This window comes from Chelonoidis abingdonii, chromosome 2, assembly GCF_003597395.2.
Source record: "Chelonoidis abingdonii isolate Lonesome George chromosome 2, CheloAbing_2.0, whole genome shotgun sequence".
Classification (NCBI taxonomy): Eukaryota; Metazoa; Chordata; order Testudines; family Testudinidae; genus Chelonoidis; species Chelonoidis abingdonii.
The window spans coordinates 217,427,925-217,450,538 of NC_133770.1; the positions used below are offsets into that span (position 1 = coordinate 217,427,925).

At 43.7% G+C, this 22,614-nt stretch overlaps 1 protein-coding gene across 6 annotated transcripts in view; it reads right to left on the reverse strand.

The window, feature by feature from the left end:
* Nucleotides 1-22,614, reverse strand: part of SLC35D4 (solute carrier family 35 member D4) — a 96,278-nt gene that overhangs the window by 65,967 nt on the left and 7,697 nt on the right. For 3 of the 6 annotated variants that reach the window (XM_075062965.1, XM_032795818.2, XM_032795821.2), the window contains exons 3-8: nt 20,890-20,967; nt 13,227-13,308; nt 10,251-10,328; nt 8,695-8,720; nt 6,107-6,158; nt 2,904-2,952 (exon numbers count right to left, since the gene is read on the reverse strand). In XM_075062965.1, coding sequence (XP_074919066.1) covers nt 2,904-2,952; nt 6,107-6,158; nt 8,695-8,720; nt 10,251-10,328; nt 13,227-13,308; nt 20,890-20,967 — 365 coding nt within the window. The remainder of the gene's footprint in view (nt 1-2,903; nt 2,953-6,106; nt 6,159-8,694; nt 8,721-10,250; nt 10,329-13,226; nt 13,309-20,889; nt 20,968-22,614) is intronic. The other 3 variants (XM_075062966.1, XM_075062968.1, XM_075062967.1) reach the window with 3 other exon arrangements.

Here is a 22,614-nt window from a genome sequence, read left to right on the forward strand (position 1 = left end):
AAAAGAGAAGGAAGGAAAAAAAAAAAAAAAAATTTGGGGGAAACCCCTGCCATGGTAGCCACCAGCGTAGGTTGGGGAGAAGGCAAAGCATGGGGGGTGTTTCAGGGGCACCCCCTAGAATGGCCATGCAGCTCATAATTTCTGCAGGATCTTTGACCAATACAGAGCGGCACTGTAGCTCTCTGGTTCTCCTGATACACTGGCTTCTCTACGTACATCTCTTGCCCACATACTTCTAGCAGGACTTGCTCTATTATTTAGATACAACGCAATAAATCGGATAAGGGATTGACTCGGGGAGTCATGATCCCATTTTTTGTCTATGCGAGCCCCCCTGGGCGGTGACCTCAAGGCGACAAGCCAGCCCAGGAGCAGATCCGCATGGACAAGGCAAGCAGAACGGGTACACGAATGACTGATAATCATCATCTTCATCGCGCAACTTACAATTGGCACAACGCAGACAATCACATGGAATCAACCTGGTAAACCGTCTGCTGCTAACCTTGCTAATGGCACAAATTAGAATGCCTGCTGTTGGATAGCAACTCGCAGTACAGCGTGCCGTCTGTCACGCGAGAGCCGATGCCATCCAGGAGAACCACATACGTGACAGTGACACAAAGGTCAAAACGGCGCCTCCCATGGTTGGGCCATGCTATGGCCGTCTGCCCAGGGCATATCCCAGGAATGGCGGCCGCGAAAACTGATTTCTGTCCCCGTTGGCTCTTACGGAGGATAGGAATCGAGTGACCTGTGGGATACCGCCCGGAGGCCAATATCATCGATTTGCAGCCACACTAACCCTAATCCGATATGGTAATACCGATTTCAGCGCTACTCCTCTCATCGGGGAGGAGTACAGAAACCAGTTTAAAGAGCCCTTTATATCAATATAAAGGGCCTCATTATATGGATGGGTGCAGCGTTAAATCGGTTTAACGCTGCTAAAATCGGTTTAAACATGTAATGTAGACCAGGCTTTAGTGTGCAGCAGACTACTGTGGAACAGGTTATCACAGGATGCAGCCCTCATTGCCAGACTGGCACCTCCTCCAGGTCATGCTGGGGATTAGCTCAAGGCCAACCCATCCAGGGTCTGCACATCAGCACTCTGTCTTTGCTCCTGCCTACGGCTCCTCTCGCAGCATCCTCTTCTCAACTCAGCCCTCCAGTAGGTCGTCATTTGTATTTCCCCCTTTCAGGAGGTGGAGGGAAGGGGTATCTCTGTCCAACAGTCCAGCCACCTCCCCAGAGGCAAGTGCGGGGACCAGGGCCTGCCCACTACTCCAAGCCCCAACCCAGGGACCCTGTAAATAGCAGCCTCCTGCTGTTCTACTGTCAATGCTGCTCTGTTTCTCTGGGCCACTTCCCCATGGCCCTAGCATCTTCTTCACCCTCACCTCAAGACACTCAGCAGCTCAGTCCCAGGAGCCAGCCACTGCTCTGTCCACGGTGCTTACAATTCTCTCAGCCCTCTAGGGATGCAGTCCTCACTCCCTGGGCTCCCAGCAGCAACCGACTCTGCTCTGCCCTGTGGCTCTTTTTATATGGGACCACTGGTCCATGACTGGCTGTTCCTTGCAGCCTCTCTCCTATTGGTTACTTCTTGTGCAGCCTCCCCAGGGCTGTATTAACCCCTTCTCTGCCAGTGTGGTGTGGATGCCCCATCACACAGATTAACACCATAGCTTGTCCCAGACTAGAATAGAGTCTCTAAGCACTATACAAACATAAAGTAAGAGATAATCCCTGCACCAAAAAGTTTATAACCTTAATAGACCAGGTGGAAAGGAAGTACTATTATCCCCATTTTACTGATGGGGAATTGACACACAGACAGACCAAGGTCCAGATCTTCAGAAGTATTTAGGCACCAAACAGGAGGATCTAGGTTTGAGGGACTTGCCCAAGGGCATACAGCAAGTGTATTGCAGAGCCAAGAATGAGCTCAGGTTTTCTGAGACCTGGTCCAATGCTTTAGCCACAAGACCACCCTTCTAGAGGTGGGGATTTTAAAGGTGTAGCTGAATCGGAGACTGGTTAATCCTGTGTTTTTAAATTTTGTCCTTTTAAAATGTGTATATGTTTTATTGAGTTGTGTCAATTTAAAATTAGAAATTTTTTTATATTTATTTTTTGTAAATAATGACCTATGGCTAAGATCCTATATATTAATAAATGCATTATTATTTAATTATTTCAACTTTCCTGATCTGCAGATTCCATGGTAGCTTAAGCAGTCACACCTGGAGAAAAAGTGTGTCACTGACATCAGATTTACTATGCCAAAGCCAATAATCCCAAAAATTATTCAAATTACAGAAAAATATCCAAATGCACATAGAAAAGAAAATCACAGTTTAAATTAAAAAATGCAAGAGTATTGTATACTCATATACAAATATAACCCAAAATTTCACCACTCTTCCTCCAGGAGTATGTTCTGCACAGATTTTCAGTATTTTAAAATACTATCTATTAACAGACTTTTTAAACGAAAAATCAATGTGTGTAAGTAAAGCCCAGACCACAAGCTATTAGGAAATGTTTTCCAAGGAAGATCTATTAGCGAGCAAGCATCAAAACCCTGCAAAACAACCACTGTTTATTAAAATTATACGTGAATTTTCTGATCCAGAGTTACCATTGACTGCCATGTCTACGTTCTTCTACTGTTGTTTTCAATTAAAAAAGCTATAAAGGCAGTGGGGGTGGGGAGGGAGCTTTCCTATTTTCTGCTGTGCAAAGCAGTATGACAATAAATCCTCTCTTATCTTTCATCAAAATATTTCTTCTTCTTTCTATCATCAGTTTAAATTTCCCTATTTTCACAAGAAGGCCATAATTTGCCTGCTTAACGGGTTTTCTCTATTTTCTCAGACAAGTTTTTCAAAACTTACCAACACAGATCAAGTGAATTAGAGCCCAGAAATAGCCATCTGGATCAAACTGCAACAGAGAACATCTAAATAAATAAATGCACATGCATGTAAATATGTCCACAAATACTTCTTTTGTATTTGGTTTCACAGATTAAAAGCAATCGGAACTGCACTATAAACGACAACACATTAGGAGAGATTAAAGATTTCTCAAAGACTCTTTTAGAGCCCAGAGAATCATCCTCCCTCAGTGTACCTGGACTTTATATTCCATGGACCAGCTCATCAGCTGGTAAAAATCAGTATAGCTCAATTGGCTTCTTGCATTGATTTAAATAACCTGAGAATCCAACAACCCCCCTAATCTCCACTCTCTGCTGTCAAACCCTGGCAAGCAGCTACTTTTCTTCAAGCAGAGGAGAAGAGACATGACTCCCTCAGAAACCTGTCACAACTAATTCTCCTAAATTAGCATAGCAGATGGGGGACTGCTGCAGAGTACTGCAATATGTTTCTTCCCACAGTAGCCAGTCATTCCGTCTCTCTAAGGGTACCTCTACACAGCCAAAAAGACCTGTAGTAACATGTCTCAGAGCCAGGGTCAACTGACCCATGCTTGTTGGGCTTGGGCTGCAGGGCTAAAAATAGCAGTGTAGATGTTTGGACTCAGGCTGGAGCCTGGGCTCTGAGACCCTTTCTCCTTTTTGGGTTTCAGAGCTCCAGCTCCAGCCCGAGCCCAAATATCTACACTGCTATTTTTTAGCCCAGCAGCCCGAGACCTGCAAGCGACTCAGGCTCCGAGACTCACTGCTGCAGGGGTATTTTTGCTGTGTACACGTACCCTAGGATTCTCAGCCTCTGCACGCTTGTAACAGGAGAGACCATATGACTGGATCAAACAAAGATTGCAGCGCAGATCACTAGGCCTGCCCCAGATGTGTACCTTCTGTTACAGTATCCACTCTTTCATGACACACGCACACATACCATAAATATAAAAATCTTCACTGTCGGGAAAAAATGACTTAACTACTACTTAGTTTGTGAGCTTCAGGGAACAGGGTCCCATCTTTTTGTTATGTTTGTGCAGTACCTGAATAATGGGGTCCTGGTCTATGACTGTCTATCATAGACAGATGCTCTCCATGCTTCTATGGCATCTTTGTATCTCACAGTCTATAATTTATCCTTACAACACAAGTGCTATTATCCCCATTTTACAGGCAGGAAACTGAGGTACAGAGAAGCAAAGTGACTTGCCCAAGATCACCTACGAAGTCTGTGGCAGAGCAAGAAATTAAATCTGGGTTTCCTGAGTCCCAGGCTAACACCTTAACCACTGGAACATCCTTCCTCAAGACTGAGTCTCTTAAAAGCTATCGTAATACAAATAAATAAAATAATAATGCTCATATACTATGTTGTTATTAGGGCTGTCAAGTGATTGATTTTTTTAAATTTCACGATTAATCGTGATTAATTTTTTTAATCACGATTAATCGCACAATTAAAAAAATTAATCACGATTAATCGTGAGATTAATTGCACTGTTAAACAATAATATAATACCATTTATTTAAATTTTTTGGATGTTTTCTACATTTTCAAATATATTGATTTCAATTACAACACAGAATACAAAGTGTACAGTGCTCACTTTATATTTATTTTTTATTACAAGTGTTTGCACTATAAGAAGACAAAAGGAATAGTATTTTTCAATTTACCTAATACAAGTATTGTAATGCAATCTATTTATCATGAAAGTTGAATTTGCAAATATAGAATTATGTACAAAAGTACTGCATTCAAAAATAAAACAATGTAAAGTTTTAGAGCTTGCATGTCCACTCAGTCCTGCTTCTTGTTTAGCCAATCACTCAGAGAAACAAGTTTGTTTACATTTACAGGAGATACTGCTGCCTGCTTCTTGTTTACAATGTCAACTGAAAGTGAGAACAGGCATTCTCATGGCACTGTTGTAGCCAGTGTCACAAGATATTTATGTGTCAGATGTGCATGCTTCAACCACCATTCCAGGGGACATGCGTCCATGTTGATGATGGGTTCTGCTTGAAAACGATCCAAAGCAGTGTGGACCGACGCATGTTCATTTTCATTTTCTGAGTCAGATGCCACCAGCAGAAAGTTGATTTTCTTTTTTGGTGGTTCAGATTCTGTAGTTTCCGCACCAGAGTGTTGCTCTTTTAAGACTTCTGAAAGCATGCTCCACACCTCGCCCCTCTCAGATTTTGGAAAGCACTTCAGATTCTTATATCTTGGGTCGAGTGGTGTAGCTATCTTTACAAATCTTACATTGGTACCTTCTTTGCATTTTGTCAAATCTGAAGTGAACTTGTTCTTAAAACAAACAACATGTGCTGGGTCATCATCCGAGCCGCCGTAACATGAAATATATGCAAGAATGCAGGTAAAACAGAGCAGGGGTGTACTATTCCCAAGGAGTTCAGTCACAAATTTAATTAACATATTTTTTTTTAACAAGTGCCATCAGCACGGAAGCATGTCCTCGACTGGTGGCCGAGCAATGAAGGAGCATATGAATGTTGCATTTCTGGCACGTAATACCTTGCAATGCCACCTACAAAAGCACCATGCAAATGCCTGTTCTCCACTTTCTGATGACATTGTAAATAAGGAGGGCAGCATTATCTCCTGGAAAATGTAAACAAACTTTGTTTGTCTTAGCAATTGGCAGAACAGAAGTAGGATGAGTGCACTTGTAAGCCTCTGAAGTTTTATATTTTTGTTTTTGAGTGCAGTTATGTAACAAAAAAAAAAAATCTACATTTGTAAGATGCACCTCAGGACAAATAATTGTAATCAAAATATACACTTTGATTTCAATTAAAACACAGAATACAAGATATATATGAAAATGTAGAAAAACATCCAAAATATTTAATAAATTTCAATTGGTAGTCTCTTGTTTAACAGTGTGATTAAAACTGCAATGAATCGTGACTATACATTTTTTTGAGTTAATCGCGTACGTTAATCACATGAGTTAACCGCGATTAATCGACAGCCCTAGTTGTTATTAAACATAATAGGCCAAGGAGACAGTTTTATAACCCTTCACAAAACTGACTGTGAATTACCTTAGCACACACACAAAAGCCATGCAAATATATTCCCCCGGCTTGGAAACAAGACACCCAAATACCAAGGTCAAAGACAGCTGACAAAACAGAACCCACCTGTGTGTCAAAAAAAGGAAGGCACCCTGCTGCGATCAGAAGGAATAGCACACTGTGTGAAAGAAAACAAAGACCTATAGTTCATAACCCAATGCTGCACTCTCAGATCAGATTGGGAGTTTACATTCAACCTCACACTGACATCCCTTCATTTTTACATAAATGATCACTTTTTCCACCAACAGGAAGGTATTTTACCTATTCTCCTTTGTATTTAACAACAAAAAAAGAATTTAATCAGCAGCAAAGAATACCCATGCAAAATGTACATGAGTTAATGCTGTGGACAAGTTTTGTACTTGAGAGTATTAATTGTATTGTGCCAGATTCTCCCTTATCATCCAGCCCTTTTGTTCCACTCCGGCAGCACAAAGGGGGGGGATCAGGTTATGGCAATAAATGGCCAGCAAAGAGTTCCACTTGTTGAGGGGAGTTCCCTGCTATCATAAACCCAGCAGAGGTGGCACCTGCACCAGCCACTCCTCCCCCAACTCCTAGCGTAGGGCACACACTGGGGCCACGGTGGACTGAGGGTGCAAAGGAGAGAAGCTCTAATATACCAATCCTCCACTGGTGTAAGGTCCTTAAAGCTGCTCTTACTCACATGAGGGCTGAGTCAATTGCAGAACCAGGTAGCTATGACCTGCTCTTTGACAGCACCCTTCTCCCCTGCGCCAGGCAGAGCTCAGATGCAGGACAGAATTAAGCCTGTTTACTTTAATTGTTGTAACCCTCATACCTCCCCATGTATCCCTTTTTGTCATCTGTTGTCATCATTTCTTAAATTCACCTAACTCAGAATGTACGCATTTTGGGCCAAAGTTCATGTCTATCTTTATTTCTGCAATACACCATGAAAAGTTAGGAACTCTGAATCAATAGTAACAATAATGAACAATTGTTTTGCAGTTAGTTTTCCAGGGTTGCGAGGTGTTTTTTGGTTGTTGGGGTTTGTTTGTTTTTAAAACGTGGCAGGGGAAAGCAAAACCAAGCAAGAAAAACTCAGGCATGCTTGATGGAGATAATCCAGTGATCAAAACCCATGTATGACAAGATCACTGGGAAAAAAACACCTGGATTGAAAAAAGTTCTAAACATCAAAGAACGTGTTGCTTCTAAACAGCATAAATGTTAAACTAACCTTCTCTGATTAGGAGCAAGGGGGTAGCTTTACTCTCAAGCTCCAAAACAAAGTGGCTAATCCACACTGTAAGGCAGCGTTTTTCAAACTTCAGGTCACAACCCAGTACTAGATCGCAGCATGTCAGGCACTGGGTCACTCTGGTTAGCATTGCCAACCAGGACTTTAAAAGTCCCATTGGCAGTGCTGCCCAGCTAAGGCAGGCTAGTAGCTACCTATTTCAACACCACGCTGTGCCCCGGAAGCTGCCAGCAGTGGGTCTGGCTTCTAGGTGGGGGAACATGGGGCTCCGTGCACTGCTCCCACCCTGAGCACCAGCTCCACACTCCCTTTGGCCAGGAACTGGCCAATGGGAGCTGGGGGGAGGAGGGCAGTGCCTGTGGGCAAGAGTCGGCAGGAAGCCACTTGCATGCTTCTGTTTAAGAGTCAGACCTGCTGCTGGCTGCATCTGGGGCACAACGCAGTCAGCAGGACCAGGACAGGTGGAAAGCCTGCCTTAGCACCCCCGCTGTGCCACTGACTGGGAACTGCCCAAGGTAAGTCTGAGCCCCAACAGCATGCCCAATCCCCTACCCCAAGCCCCCCCCCCACAAACCCAAAGCCCCTCCTGCAACCCAACCCCAGAGCCTCCACCACCAGCCCAGAACCCTGAACCCCTTCCGCACCCCAACCTCCTGCCCCAACCCAGAGTCCCCTCCCACACACTGAACCCCTCATTTCCAGCTCCACCCTGCACCCTCACCCCTGTGCCCCAGCCCTGAGCCCCTCCCACACACCAAATCCCTCATCCCCAGCTCCGCTGGGTCGCAGGCATCAACAATTTTCTTCAACTGGGTCCCCAGAAAAAAAGTTTGAAAACCACTGCATTAGGGGTTCTGCGGGAGGGAAGGAGCACTTGGTCTTCTGAATGAATGGCTTTTCTATTTCTTATTCTCCCTCTCTCCTTTTCAGAGGTTAAACTTATAGGGACAACAAATAAAGAGCCAGATTCTTCCACGAGCATGAGAAAGGGTGGCAGAATTGGGCCCTATAATTTTCAGAAAGGCGATTTTTGAGCTACTTTAAAGCTTCATTCTTTTGCTGTTTATGATTATCCTTTGGAAGTTTAAACTTGAAATATGTTTCCTTTCCAAAACATTTTTTGCCTCCATCTCGTGCATGCAATGGATGTTAATTATAATCATTGGCCTTCCAGCAATGCCATTTAAGTTATACAAAGGTCCGGGGGGGGGAAGATGGGGAAATCTATTTATGCAATTGCTTTTAGAAAATTAAAATATATGAAGATAATTTAATTACATAAATGTTGCAACGTGGGCCTACTGCTGCCCACAGTAATGTGTCTTAAGTCATATATTGTTTTGGTGTTCCATTACCTGAAGCAAACATAGAAACCAGAGCCAAAACCAATGCAATTCACCCCATTTGAGTAGCTTAAAAAACTTACCTACAGATTTTTAGGAGAGAGGTCTGCTGTATTAAAAAGAAAGAAAATGTGCTCAAAAGATTTAAAGTGACTGATTGCTGAAAAAGTGGTCATTTTTTGCATTAAGATGGGAGATAGATTTCAAACATTTTCTCTGGTGACTAAATATTTGCTATATATAACAAAAATTCAGAACTAATAATTTAATAAAATAAGTTCTACATATGGTGGAAAGGAGTCTTCCAACAAAAAGTTAAAGCCATTACAGATCATCCCAACCGGCAAATAAATTGGTTCAGAGGCTGACAAACAACAATAACCCAGCCATTGTGCTTTACTGGGACACTTACTTTGCAGCAGAATGAGGATTATAGATTGGCATAAACCAATCTCAGAACTGAATTTTCAGCATACTGGTCATCTTAACCTGAAACCAGATATGAATTTCATACCTGGCCTTTATCTTGGAGTGAGCCAAAAGCCTGGCTATTAATACACCCAGATTGTGGCGTGACTGGATCAAATTATAGACATTTGTACAGTCTTTGAGCTTCAGTTTTTCAGTGGCACCCAGTGCTGGCTGTTTGTCTTTTATTCTACATACCACAGATGTAATTAATGGAAGATTCCTTTCAAACTAGAGGAGGCTTATGCGGTATGAAGTGCTTGCCAGGGCCACTCTACACAGCAAATCACACTGATCTCTAATAAGCAGGATCTCCAATACATCTTAAGACTAGAGATCTCACTCCTGTTAACGGAAATGGGAATCTTTCTCCTGACTTAAATGGGAACTGCACTCTATAAAGGTACACCTACACTGCGTTTTAAAACACATGGCAACAAGTCTCAGAGCCTGTGTCTACAGACATGGACTTGTAGTTATGGCACTAAAACCAGCTGTGCAGACACTGCGGTTCAGGCTGGGGCTCGGTCTCTGAAGCCCACCCTGCCTTCCTGGGCTTCAGAGCCCAAACTCCAGCCCAAACTCAAATGTCTTCACAGCTGTTTTTAATTCTGTAGTGCAAACCCGATGAGCCCGAATCTGTAGACCTGGGTTCTGAGATTCACAGCCATGAGTTTTAAAAAGCAGTGCAGCCATACCCCATAGCATCTAAAAATATATGGTTTCCCCCCCTAACCTTCATGTTCAGATATGATCAATTCTAGCTTTGTATAGTTCACGAGCCTCATATCATTTATCAAATTACTATACACACTGTACCTGCAAGATTTAAGGGGCCCAATTCTCCTGCCATTGAGGTTAAAGGATCAAGTTCTTATATCTGGCAAAAGGAGATGGGATTTTCATTTTCAAAAGGAACAAATCATCAGGATCAAACCAGTCTTAAAATATACAGATCAAATTGTCAATATACATTCAAAGTATTTCCCTAGCCAAGAAAAAGGTCAATAGCTTGATATTTGCTGACAGTGACTGCTATCTCTGAGACTCACTGCAGTGCAATCAGTGCAGGCAGGAAAGCATGCAGGACTAATTTAGGTATTAAAAGAAATACAACATCTTGTTATAGTGCAGTTACATTACAGGAACTGGCCTTTCATATATCGATTACCTCTTGGTGCACAAACTTCTGGAATCCACAGGTTATAACTTCTGCTGCATTGTGGACAGTAAGGAACACCGGAATTGGCTGCCACCGGAGGAGGAAAATGACATTCAGAATTAGCATCCTCTCTCTCTACAGTAAGCTGTTATTACTTACTCTTGCTGGTACTCCAGTGAAAGTAATCAAGAAATAGACAACAATAATAGTGATTAATCTGACTCCAGGTGAAGTCAACTAGACTGCAGGTGCTCAGCACTTTTTTTAAAATCAGGTCTGAGGTGTCTCAGATTGACAGCCAAAAACTGAGGCAACCCAACATCAGAAAATGTTGATTTTAATTGTCAATACTCATGTGAGAAAAATAAAAATTAATATCCACAGATGGGGAAAACAGACTTGGAGAGATTAGTTCATGTTTGTAAAGTGCTTGAGATCCACTTGGATGATAAATAGTGTATGCACCAAATACATCTTAGATTTTATTTTGCAAAGAAGCCTCAAGCCATTTTCCTGCGTTTTGTTTTTCTTTTTCAAATAGCTGGACAAAATGTCTCTACTAAAATATTCCTAGCTATAATGACAATTCAGATGGAGCAATAAACACATTTACACGATTGCTTTAGACACCTATAAATTAGCAAGAAAATGTAAAAAAAAACCAAGCAAACCATGTAAGCAGCAAATTGTCAGCTGCTCTTTCACTCATAATGAAAACCTAACAATTACTGACCCCACAGCTGGACTTGGCCTTCCAATGCCAAGTGAGAAAGTTAAAATGAGACCATCTAATATTAGTATCTTGAGCTAGACACAATAATAGGAAAATCTAGAAATAATGATATCCAAGAAAAGTTGACACCAGAATTTACATTATTCCTTTTGTGGAGCCAATTTACTACTTTTTTTTGTATGCTGTTGGCTCCTTCTAAAGTCAAAAGAAATGTGTTTTAGAGCCAACAGTTGCTCCAATTTGACCAGCTCAGTTAACCTTCTCCATATGTTTATGTGAATTTTTTTTTAAATGTATGAGTGGCTTTAGTTCTCATGGATGGAAGGTTTACTGTCTGGGACCAGCCAGTGCAATTGGATTCTGTGCGGACTTCCCCACATAGTTCTGTCAATGCATCTCAGTCCAGACACAAGCAATCCTCTTCCAGTTCCAGACCTGTCCTGAGCAGAGAGATGGACAGTGTGTTTTGTGACGTGCACAAATAATAATAGAGAGCCCAATACAGTAAACAATTATGTGTGTAAGTTATTCACTCATAGGTGTTGAAAGGATTGGGCCCTTGGCATGGCCCACACAATTACTTAAATTTCTACTTAGGAGGTAAACCACTGGATCCAAGAGCCAAACATACCGCTGATGCGAGCAAGCCCAACTCCAGTGATCTGTTAAATTAATTTTCCTTATGTCTGTATTATATGCCTATAGTGGACATTGAAGCATGCATTCAGGAGTGAAATTCACTCAAATACATGAATCTACACACCAGTTAGGGTCCATGAACCTAATAGAACTATTTTCATGAGTAATTCTCATGTGCCCAAGTGTTTGCAGGATTGGCCCTTAAATCCTGACTTGTCCACATCACAAAACAAAGTACAACTGGTAGCTTCTGTTCAAGAGAGGTTCGGACATGGACCCCTAAGATCTGTGCATGGACAGAAACCTCATTGTGTGGATCTCTGCCATCCTGCACAGAAGTGGGCTCAACCCTTCCTCTCCCCCCAAAAGACATTCCCCTCTTTCCTGGATGTCCATGTATCCAGGCAGTAAGGAAGGAGTGGAAACTGGGTAAACCAAGGGAGGAGTGGGTGCACCAGGGATCTGACTGGGGAGGACTTACTCAGTACTTTCTCCATCCCTGTGGAGTGCAGGCAGAGAAGACAATATAGCCTGAAGCCTGAGGATGCATTATTGTTTCCTTTTAGCCCTTTCTAAAGGATCTGTGGTTAGTCACAGCCAAGAGAAGCCAAATGGATCTGCTCTAACGAGGAGCCAGAGAGGCCACCATTGTAGGTGGCCAGGGTTGAGATTCCATCTGCAGGCAAATGGTCCCAGTTTCCTGAAGATCCACTGTAACCCACAGGGAATGAGATTGGGCCCCACAGCCTTTTCCATGGCTTTTCCATGGCAGCGGGGGGCCCTGTCTTCACTCTCTCCACCCAACAAGATGATGCTGAGGTGTATCACTGCAAGCAGATTCTTATGGAGATTTCCCTCCCCATCCCTCTTGTGGGTTTTAATGTGGGTGGGTATGATCTGGCCGTGGAGTTGAAGAATGTTGTCTAGGTCTGGATTGGGATGCATTGACAAAACTCATAGGGAAGTTTGCATAGCATCTGATCACACAGACTGGACAATTCCTATAAAATACTGATATGGGTTTTTTAAAATAAAGTCACATGATTTTCATTTTCAAAAATACTGAAAGCAATTTAAACAAATGATATTAAATATTACTTAAAGCATACTTGACTTCACCTAGATCTTCACTGGCCTATTATAGTTTAAATGACTTTATGAATCCATTCAATCCCTTAATCTCTTCCCAAATAAACAATTTGCAATTTATTTTTTCAAACCCCATAATGTGTCAAAAATATCCTATAAAAGGGACACAAGCCTTTTCCACTGATCTCATTATGTATCTCACTTGCAATAGAGGAAAACAATTTAAAAAACAGAGTTAGTAACTCCTCCAGCAACTTCTGTTTGCATAAGGCAGATTGGTGAGGCTCTGTTCTGCAAGATGCTGAACATTCCTGCAAGGTGCTAAGTCCTCTCTGCTGTCACTGAAGTCAGTGGGAGTTCAGGGTGCGAGGTACATCTCAGTGATGTTCCACATTTTGCAGAATCAACACTCTAATCTCTAGTAGTGTTAGTAAAACAGCACTGAAATCTTTGCTTGTAGAACATTTTCTTATCCATGAAGTACAGAGAATCTGGTTATTCATTTCCACTGGTGTGTTCCTTACCAGTCTAGATAATGCCCTGGAACCTGCATAGATAATGCCCACAAAAAGCGCTGAAGCCGGGAGCCATGTCAGTACTTCAGATCTGTAAAAAAAATGAAAAATACCATTATTTACCACATTCCTTTTACAAATGGCCATTAGCAGTAGTTGTTTATGCTGGCCAATGTAAAAGGGCTTTCTCAAGCAAAGCTGTACATATTTATTTAATTCAGTGTTTTGCCCCCACATTCCCACTCCTGACTTACTTAGGAACTCTCCAGGACAGAAAAGAACAAGTTAACTCACCTAACCCCAAATTTCCCTTTTACTGAAGCAGAAGTTGTGCTCCCCAATATATATCTGCCCAGAATACCTGTTTAACTTCCATTAACAGCAATTGTTCGGATTGATTTTGACAAAAATCTGCTCAATAGAAGTTGGAAGAACTGACAGATGAAGGTATAAAATGGCCTGTGTGATGCACGCACGCGCACACACAGGATGTACATGTTTATTCTTCAGCTAGGTCTGCAAACATATTCCTCCTACAGGTCACTTAGCCCCTGTGAGATTTGCCTCTTGAGTTTTCATAATGGCATACCTTTGACTAAGACAAACTTCTAGAGGCAGTCTAACAACTAATACGTGCTGTGGGCTGAAGTTTCACCTTTATGAAGGCTCTTCACAATTTGTTTTCTTCTGCAAGTCTCAGAGGGTAGGGGAGCAAAAGCACCAAGCAAGTGCTTAACTTCAGTGGGAGTGATACCAAATCCTGAATAAGGGGGGATTCAAAGACAATTAAAGTAAATGAATTTTTCCATTGATTTCATCTGGTTTTGGATCAGGCCTAACAGATCATGAAGTAAGGCCAGAATATTTATTTTTAAAAAGTGTGGAATCCTAATTCTTCTAAAGTCTATTGAATACTACAAAACAAGCCCCTGGTTTACATCATGTTCATGAATTGTAGACAAGCGCCAAAAAATGCAGTCACATGATGCAAAAAGCAACATAAAAAACTCCACTGAAGAATGTGAAATTAAAATCAGCTGAAATGAGGATATATGTGCAAAGATTTATGCAACTACAATGAAAGAAAAACATAAAATCATGTTTCATCTCCTTCTGCACATTTCTTTTAACATAGGCTTCTGAAGACATATGACTAAAAACCCAGGAGATGTAAAAGTCACAGACATAGAAATTCCCAGGCTTTCTGGTTTATTGGGTAGTTATGATCATTTTGATAGGAATAATGCACCTTTTAAGGCTATTGACTTCAACTGGAATTTTGCCTGGATCAGGATCTGAACCTACTGTAGTGCACTACCAATGAGTTCACATCAGATCCCTACCTAAAGCAAATGATGCCATTGGAATGGAGAACTCTGGAAAAATAAAACCCCGCAACTTGAGAACTGGATTCCCATTAGGAACATAAAAATAAAAAAACCCTGACCACCATGTGAAGTTTCCCGAAATGTTTATATCTCCAATGCGATCATATAAAATGCAGTGGAAAAGAATTTCAAAAAGACATTCCGATGATGTAACAGTATGTTGGGTAGTTTTGACCAAGAAAAAGCCTCAAGTAACGTTTCTTTGAATAGTCCAAGAAGAGAAACTGAAGAAGGCTGCCTGTAGTGTGACCCTAAGCCAAGAGAGGGCACATGGGAGGCAGCTGGCTGAGTTGCACTGAGACCTGGTTTATGCTACAAGGTTAAACTGATATACGCTGCCCTGCACCAACCTATCTGTAGAAGTGTCTTCACTTAAATTTGGACGTAAGTGCCTCTCTACACCAATTTAGTAACACCAGTTCTCTGAGCGGCCTAAGGTCACATGATTGATGTATTTAGGTCAATGCACTGTCAGGGTAGACCAGGGGTCGGTATCCTTTCAGAAGTGGTGTGCCAAGTCTTCATTTATTCACTCTAATTTATGGCTTTGCGTGCCAGTAATACATTTTAATGTTTTTTAGAAGGTCTCTCTCTATAAGTCTATGTATTATATAACTAAACTAGTGTTGTATTGTAAAATAAACAAGGTTTTCAAAATGTTTAAGAAGCTTCATTTAAAATGAAATTAAAATGTTGATCTTACGCTGCCAGTCTGCTCAGCCCGCTGCTGGTCTGGGGTTATGTTCACCTAGGCTGACAGAGGCCTGAGCAAGGCCTGCGGCCGGGACCCCGGCTTGCAAGGGTCCATCAGCCAGAACCCAAGACCAGCAGCAGGCTGTGTGGGGCTGGGACCCAGAGGGCTGGAGGCTGGGTATGTGGGGGGGTAAAGGTGTCAGGGCAGAGGGGGGGCTGGGTATGGGTGGGGGTGCCGGTGTCAGGGCTAGGGTTGTGGGGGTGGGGAGATGAAGGAGTCAAACAGAGGGCTGGATGTGTATGAGGGAGGTACAGGGCTCAGGGCAGGGGGTGTGGTGCATGTGGGGGGGTCAGGGCTCAGGGGAGAGGGCTGGGTGACTGCCCCCCTAAGAACTCCCAACCCCACTGCTCCTTGTCACCTGACTACCCCGTCCTGGGACCTCTGCCCCCAACTGCCCCTCAGGACCCCACCCACTATCTAAGCCTCCCTGTTCCTTGTCCTCGGAGTGGACCCTATCCCCTTCCTGTCCCCTGACTGCCCCGATCCTTATAGACACCCCCATCCCCAGCCAGACCCCTGGGGCTCCCATGCCTATCCAACCACTCCCCGCCCCCTGCCAGGACCCCCATATCCAACCACTCCCTGCCCCTGACAGGACCCCAGAACTCCCAACCCATCATCCACCCCCCAACTCCCTGCCTGCCCCAAACCCTTTCCACACCCCTGCCTCCTGACAGGACCCCAGAACTCCCAACTCATACAACCCCCCCACTCCTTGTCCCCTGACCACCCCTTCCAGAGACCCCCCCACCCTAACTTCCCCCCCCCCAGGACCCTCCTTGCTCCCGGTCCCCTGACTGCCCTGACCCCTATTCACCCCCTGCCCCCTCACGGGACCCCACCTCCCCATCCAATCCACCCTGCTCCCTGTCCTCTGACTGCCCCCACCCCTTATCCAACCCTCCCAGCCCTGGGTCCTTTACCTTTAGGCTCCACGCAGAACCAGACACGCTGCCCCACCGGAGAGCACAGCCCTGCCCCTCAGAGCGCTGCACGCAGCAGTGACAGAGCTCCAGTTGAGCAGGGAGCGTGTCTGCCTCCCCATGGAGCCAAACGCTGCCCCACGGGAGCACGCAGCCCCGACCCCCAGAGCACTGCACGCGGCGCCAGGGGTCCAGGGGAGGGGAGAAGGCGGGATAGGGGCCAGCAGCTTGCTGCGCTCGGCCCAGTGCTCCGACCCGGGAGCGCGGACCCCGCGGCTTGCCATGCCGCGAGAGTGGGGCCATTTGCCCACCGCGTGTGCACGGCTATGCTTCTGCTCACTGCTCCCGCGGGGGGAGCAGAAGGCAGAGGACAGCGGGTGAGGCTGGGCAGGATTTTTAGTGGCATGCTGGAGTCCGGGCAGGCTCCAGCGTGGCATTAAAAATTGGCTCACGTGCCGTCTTTGGCACGCGTGCCATAGGTTGCTGACCCCTGGTGTAGACACTGTGTTGCTTACGTTGACTGTTGCTGGCTTTCAGGAGCCGTCCCACAATGCTACACGCTGACAATACAATCGATACAAGTGCTCCTGGTGAGGACACAAACCACCAATACAAGGAACCAAGTGTGCATCCACACAAGCAATTTAATAACTGCATGCCGACATAAGTTAGGTCAACATATATCTGTAATGAAAACATGGCCTGAGTCACGTGTACTAACGTGACTGACAGCAGAACACAGCCACATGCATACAGGGAAGTAAACCGCTGTAGCAAAGACAGGAAAGGAAAAGGCAGCTGCCTGGCTGTTAGGATGTGATCAGAAGCCCACTGAAGTCAGTAGAAAGACTCATTAACTTCAGTGGGTTTTGAATCAGATCCGTAGGGCATTTCTCTTTGAGCGAATGCAATATGAATCATAATCTCTTACTCCCTGAGTAACTATGGAGATATTATGCATAGCCCCTAAGGGTCAGAACATCTCCAACTCTCTACAGACCCCTTCTTTCTGAGCCAAGTTCCATACAGAGTTACAAATCCAGCCTTTTTGCAGGTAGGGGAATGGTGACTGTGGTGGCCTTGGGAGTTGGGGGATGATAAACTGGGGTGTCCAAAAAGCTAAAGAAAACTTGTTGTAAGCCACATGCCGTATATAACTCAGTATCTGCTGCTTTTTAGCTTTTATAAAAGATATTTCTTGGGTTCAGGGTCAGAAGTACACGCAGGAGAAAGGGATATTCCAGTGCAAAGCTAATGGGGCTACATTTTTCAAAAGCACCCTTTAAGTTTGGGTGCCTTACTTGATGCACCTGATTTTTCAGAGGTGTTGAACACAGCTCCCAGAAGCATGACTTGGAGATGTGGACACTTGGCACCTCTAAAAACTAAGTTTAGCTATCTAAAGATGGGCTCTCAAAAATTAAAGCCACCCAGAACTAAAGAGCATTTCTGAAAATTTGGACTTAAATGTCTTCCATGAATTGCAGTACCTAGCTAAGGGTACAGAAAAATATGAGACTTCATACAAAGACTGGAATATAATTACAGTGCTTTGCAGGATAAGTCTAAAGCATTGGCTATGCCTAGTTATTTAATTTAGTCATTAACTAATAGTTAGAGAATGCCTACTCCATAAAACTATGGAGAAATTCTCTCAACTGTTCATCTCTCAAGGGTTTAGTCTCATTTAGTTCCCTGTATCAGACTGACATCTAGTGGATGTAAGGCTTTGTTTCCAAAACACACAAAAAAGCTGGTCAAAATTTTTCCATCAAATCTTTTCTTTGACAGAAAATGGCTTTTCAACAAAATCCAAAATTTTCATCTAAAATTTTCTTCAATATTTTTCAGGGTTTTCACTGAAAGAAATAAACATTAGAAACAAAAAAAATCGATTTAGTTCTGGGTATGGCTTTAAATTTTTCAAAAACCCATAAAAACCTCAAAGAAAAAATTTGACAAACAATTTTGATTTTGGTTTCATCCAAAAAAAAAAAAAAATCATTTCCAAATGAAGCCTACTTAAAAAAAAATTGACAGGATGTAACTTATGCCTGCATCTCTTCTGTATTTCCAGGATATATTAAGGGTAAAGAAAAATAATGCACATAGCAGGGGTTGGCAACCTTTCAGAAGTGGTGTGCCGAGTCTTCATTTATTCACTCTAATTTACGGTTTCGCGTGCCAGTAATACATTTTAATGGTTTTTAGAAAGTCTTTCTATACATCTATAATATATAACTAAACTATTGTTGTATGTAAAGTAAATAAGGTTTTTAAAATGTTTAAGAAGCTTAATTTAAAATTGAATTAAAATGCAGAGGCCCCTGGACCGGTGGCCAGGACCCAGGCAGTGTGAGCGCCACTGAAAATCAGCTCGCGTGCTGCCATTGGCACACGTGCCATAGGTTGCCTACCCCTGCCATATAGAATAAAAGTTTGTTAGTAACTGTAGTTACCAACTACCACCAACAGAACAAGGCTGTTCTCCGAAGGGGTTGATCCTGTCAATGAGCGTTTTGGCCCAAAATATTTCCACTCTACCCAAATTGTTTATAAAAAACATATCAGGACGCAGGGCCGGTGCAAGGATATTTTGCGCCCTAGGCGAAACTTCCACCTTGCGCTCCCCTCGCCCCCAGCATCACTTATTAAAAACTTTCAAAAATGAATACTGCATAATGTGGCATTGTTTCTTAGAATTAATACACGTTCAGCTTGAAAATTTATTAATTGAATTATTTAGTCTACATATTTAATGAAGATAAATGAATAACCTGACAGTGCTGACATTGTTATTGTTTTCACTTTGCACAACATAGCATGGATCTTAAAATAAATCACATACATTATACACAATATACTCTCACAGAGTAACACCTCATAATTTAGAATTTATTTCTCCACGGGGAAGGGAAGCACACTGGGTTCGGTCAGTGGGGGTTCGGGTTTGGCTGGGGCAGGAAAGGGAAGCAGATCGAATTCAGTCAGTGACGGTTCGAGTTTGGCCTGGAGGAGAAGGAAGCAGACTGGGTTCAGGTCAGTGGGGGATTGGGTTTGTCTGAGGAGCGGAAGGGAAGCAGACCAGATTGACTCAGTGGGGTATCAGGTTAGGTGGGGAAGGGAAGCAGATCGAGTCAGTGGGGTATCGGGTTTGGCTGGGGAGTGCAAGGAGAGCAGTCTGCAGCTGGGGTTCGGTCACTGGGAGGATCAGGTTTGGCTGGGAAGGGGAAGGGAAGCGGACTGGGTTTGAGTGTGGAGGGGGGCAGCAGGAGGGGTAGGATTCAAAGAGCTTCAAGATGAAATAGGCACTATCCTCTCCAATCCCTGGCATGTAGCAGCAGCAGGCCAAGTGAACTTGCAACAGGGCAATGGGAGCATGTGGCCTGCTTTGCCTTCATGAGTCCATCCTGCACCCGGGCTGGGGAGTTGAATACTGGGCTCTCGCTCCAGCAGGGGGGTGTGGGGCAGGCAGGACTGTGAGGCAGAGTGCGCGGCCCTCACACCAAAGCAGGGTCGGGAGGGTAGAAAGCTGGGTGCAAGGAAGTGGGTTAAAGCGGCTTAGTCGCTCTCCGAGGAGCATGCCATGTGCAAGCCGCCCCACTTGCACCACACTGACAGCACAGCTCAGCCCCAGTGGGGGGTTTTACACTTCCCGCAGCAAGCTGCTCCACTCTCCTTCTGGCTGCTGCTGTGCAATCTACAAGACAGAGGAGCTAATACTGTAATAATGTACCTACCAACATAGCAATCTGTACAATTATCGATTCACAATCAAAGGACTTCACTGGCTTTCTAAATGGCAGGAGTCGGAAAGCAATTCATTGGGAGTGTGATTCTTATCACCTCTCTATAGTCTGCAATCTAATGAAAGGACTTCCCGAATCGCTGGCTGTCTAAATGACAGGAGAGCAATTCATTGGGAGCATGGTTCTTATCTACATCCTCTCTACAGCCTGCATCTTGATTGCTATCTGGTCCTATTTTTAGGCACCGCGTTTCGGAGCCCCCTAAATCTCGGCACCCTAGGCGGCCACCTAGTTTGCCTAGTACTTGCACCAGGCCTGCCGGGACAAATTCTGTTCCCATCTACGTGCCTGCAACCTCTCTGAAGTCAGTCTAATTACTTGGGCATAAGTGAAAGCAAAATTCAGCCCATTACTTGCAAAAGAAAGGATTCCATTCAAAATTATGGAGTCCAGAGTTACAATGCCCTATTCAAATTGTTTAGGTCTCAACATAAAAGTGCTCTATCTGAAAAACCTATCAACTAATATCACCATGAAAATTTCACTCCTTTATCAAATACACTAGATATATCTTTTTAATTACAACCAAAAATATGTAAGTCAAGAAATCTTGGCTGCACCACCTTTTACCACTCACTCTTCATGGAAAATTGAACCTTCACATCACCCATCGGCTATATTTCATGCCTTTGCTAAGTGGAGTCTGTCTTTGAAAACCGTACATTTATACTCTGAACTCTGCTCACTTTCCATCTGTTCCTACGTGACAGGAATATTTTCCTCTGCAGCAAACCTAACTGTGTCATAGTCCAACACCAAAAAATAAATATTAATGACGTATTGCAGAGTTCACCATACCTTGAACTGCAACTGATCTCCACCCAGCCCAGCTTCCAGGAGACGTGTAGCAGAAATCCACCAACTAATGTCTGCCACCTGAAACAACAAAGAACAGTCACTCTGGTGGGTTTTTTTAAAAAAATCACAAACCATATTTGCCATAGCGAAGTTAGGTTCCCCCCATATGTGGCTTGGCATCTTTTCTTGTTGTGCCTCCTAGCTCTGGAATGTCACCCCTGAGCCTGTAGAGCAGTGATGGGCAACCTGCAGCCATGCAAACGTAAACAAACTGTCTGGAGGCATGCCAGCAGATTACCCTGACGGGCCACAAGTTGCCCTCCACTGTTGTACCGCATACAGCCCTGCTCTTTTCTTTTACAACCTTTCCTCTTCATTAGCCTTCAATCTCTCCACCCCATCCATCACTCTGGCCACTGCCCCAAATCTAATTGTATTCAAATATACTTTATAAGGAAGGAACTGACCACATTAAAGATTAGCACTCCAGCTCTGTTACATTATAACCTTGGTCCTTCCATATACTTTCCCCAACACCGTTGATTTACGGACTCTTGCTCTGGGTTAAAGTAGACTGTAGGCAGGGATCTGTCCGTTTATTTGTCTGATAAGCACTATGCATGCTAATGATACCCAAAAGCTAACTTTCTGTTCCATTATATTATAGAAGAGAGAAGGGAAAAGAAAACAGTTAAATAAACAATAAAGTTGAACTTTCTCTTTGTCTTCCCAGGTTCTTTTGGTTTGGGGATTCTTTTTGTCCATCTGTTTAAGTTTAAACCCTGTAAACGCTACTGGATCTAAGGCTTCAACAACTGGCCTCAGGTGGATCATTCCTGGCAGTAAGCACCAGAGATACCAAGTGTAGTCCCACTGACTTCACATATCAACTCAGACATGACTATTCATGGTAGCTCACACTAGGCCTGGATTGTTAACTCCCTACGGCACAAACTATATTTTCTTCTATATAGTGCCAAGCGTACTGTCAATAACAATCAAATAACGAATACATAGACTGCACACAGCACTCTTTAATCCGTAGCTTCCAGAAAGAGCTCCTTCATAACTGGCTAGTTTTTTGTACAAAATCCAAAACATCCTGGATCTGCCACTATATTGGTATTTCACAGCTAATAACACTCTACCCAGTCAGAAGAGCCTTCTCTATCCTACTAGAGAAACAGCACATGAAATCATGAAAAGACTGTGAGGGAATTTATTTTAAACTATAAAAAGAAAATCTGTATACTCAATGTTAGTTTTATGTTGCACATTTCCTTTTCCTTTGGTTTAGCAGAGTCTTCTTTGGTGGTATGGGGTTTGAATACTATCTGCTTTATATTCATTAAATGTTTAGTGTACTGTGTTGTAATGCAAAAGCATTGTAATCTGTGTAACTGTTAGGCACAAACGGTTTGTTTGCCTGTTAGTCCTTTCATTGTGAAGCGCTCAATTTAAGCAGTGTGTTGCAAAAAAAGAAAAGAAAGACACCATCACATGCAATGCACTGGACAGCAGAAGTGGGCAAACAATGGCTCGCAGGCCTGCCCAGCCCTTGAGCTCCCTGCTGGGGAGGCTAGCCCCCCGGCTCCTCCTCTGTTGTCCCCCCTCCCCCACAGCCTCAGCTCGCCATGCCGCCAGCGCTCTGGGTGGCGGGGCTGCGAGTTCCTGCCGGGCATCATGGCGGCGCGGCTGGCTCCAGCGGGGCGGCGCGGCTGGCTC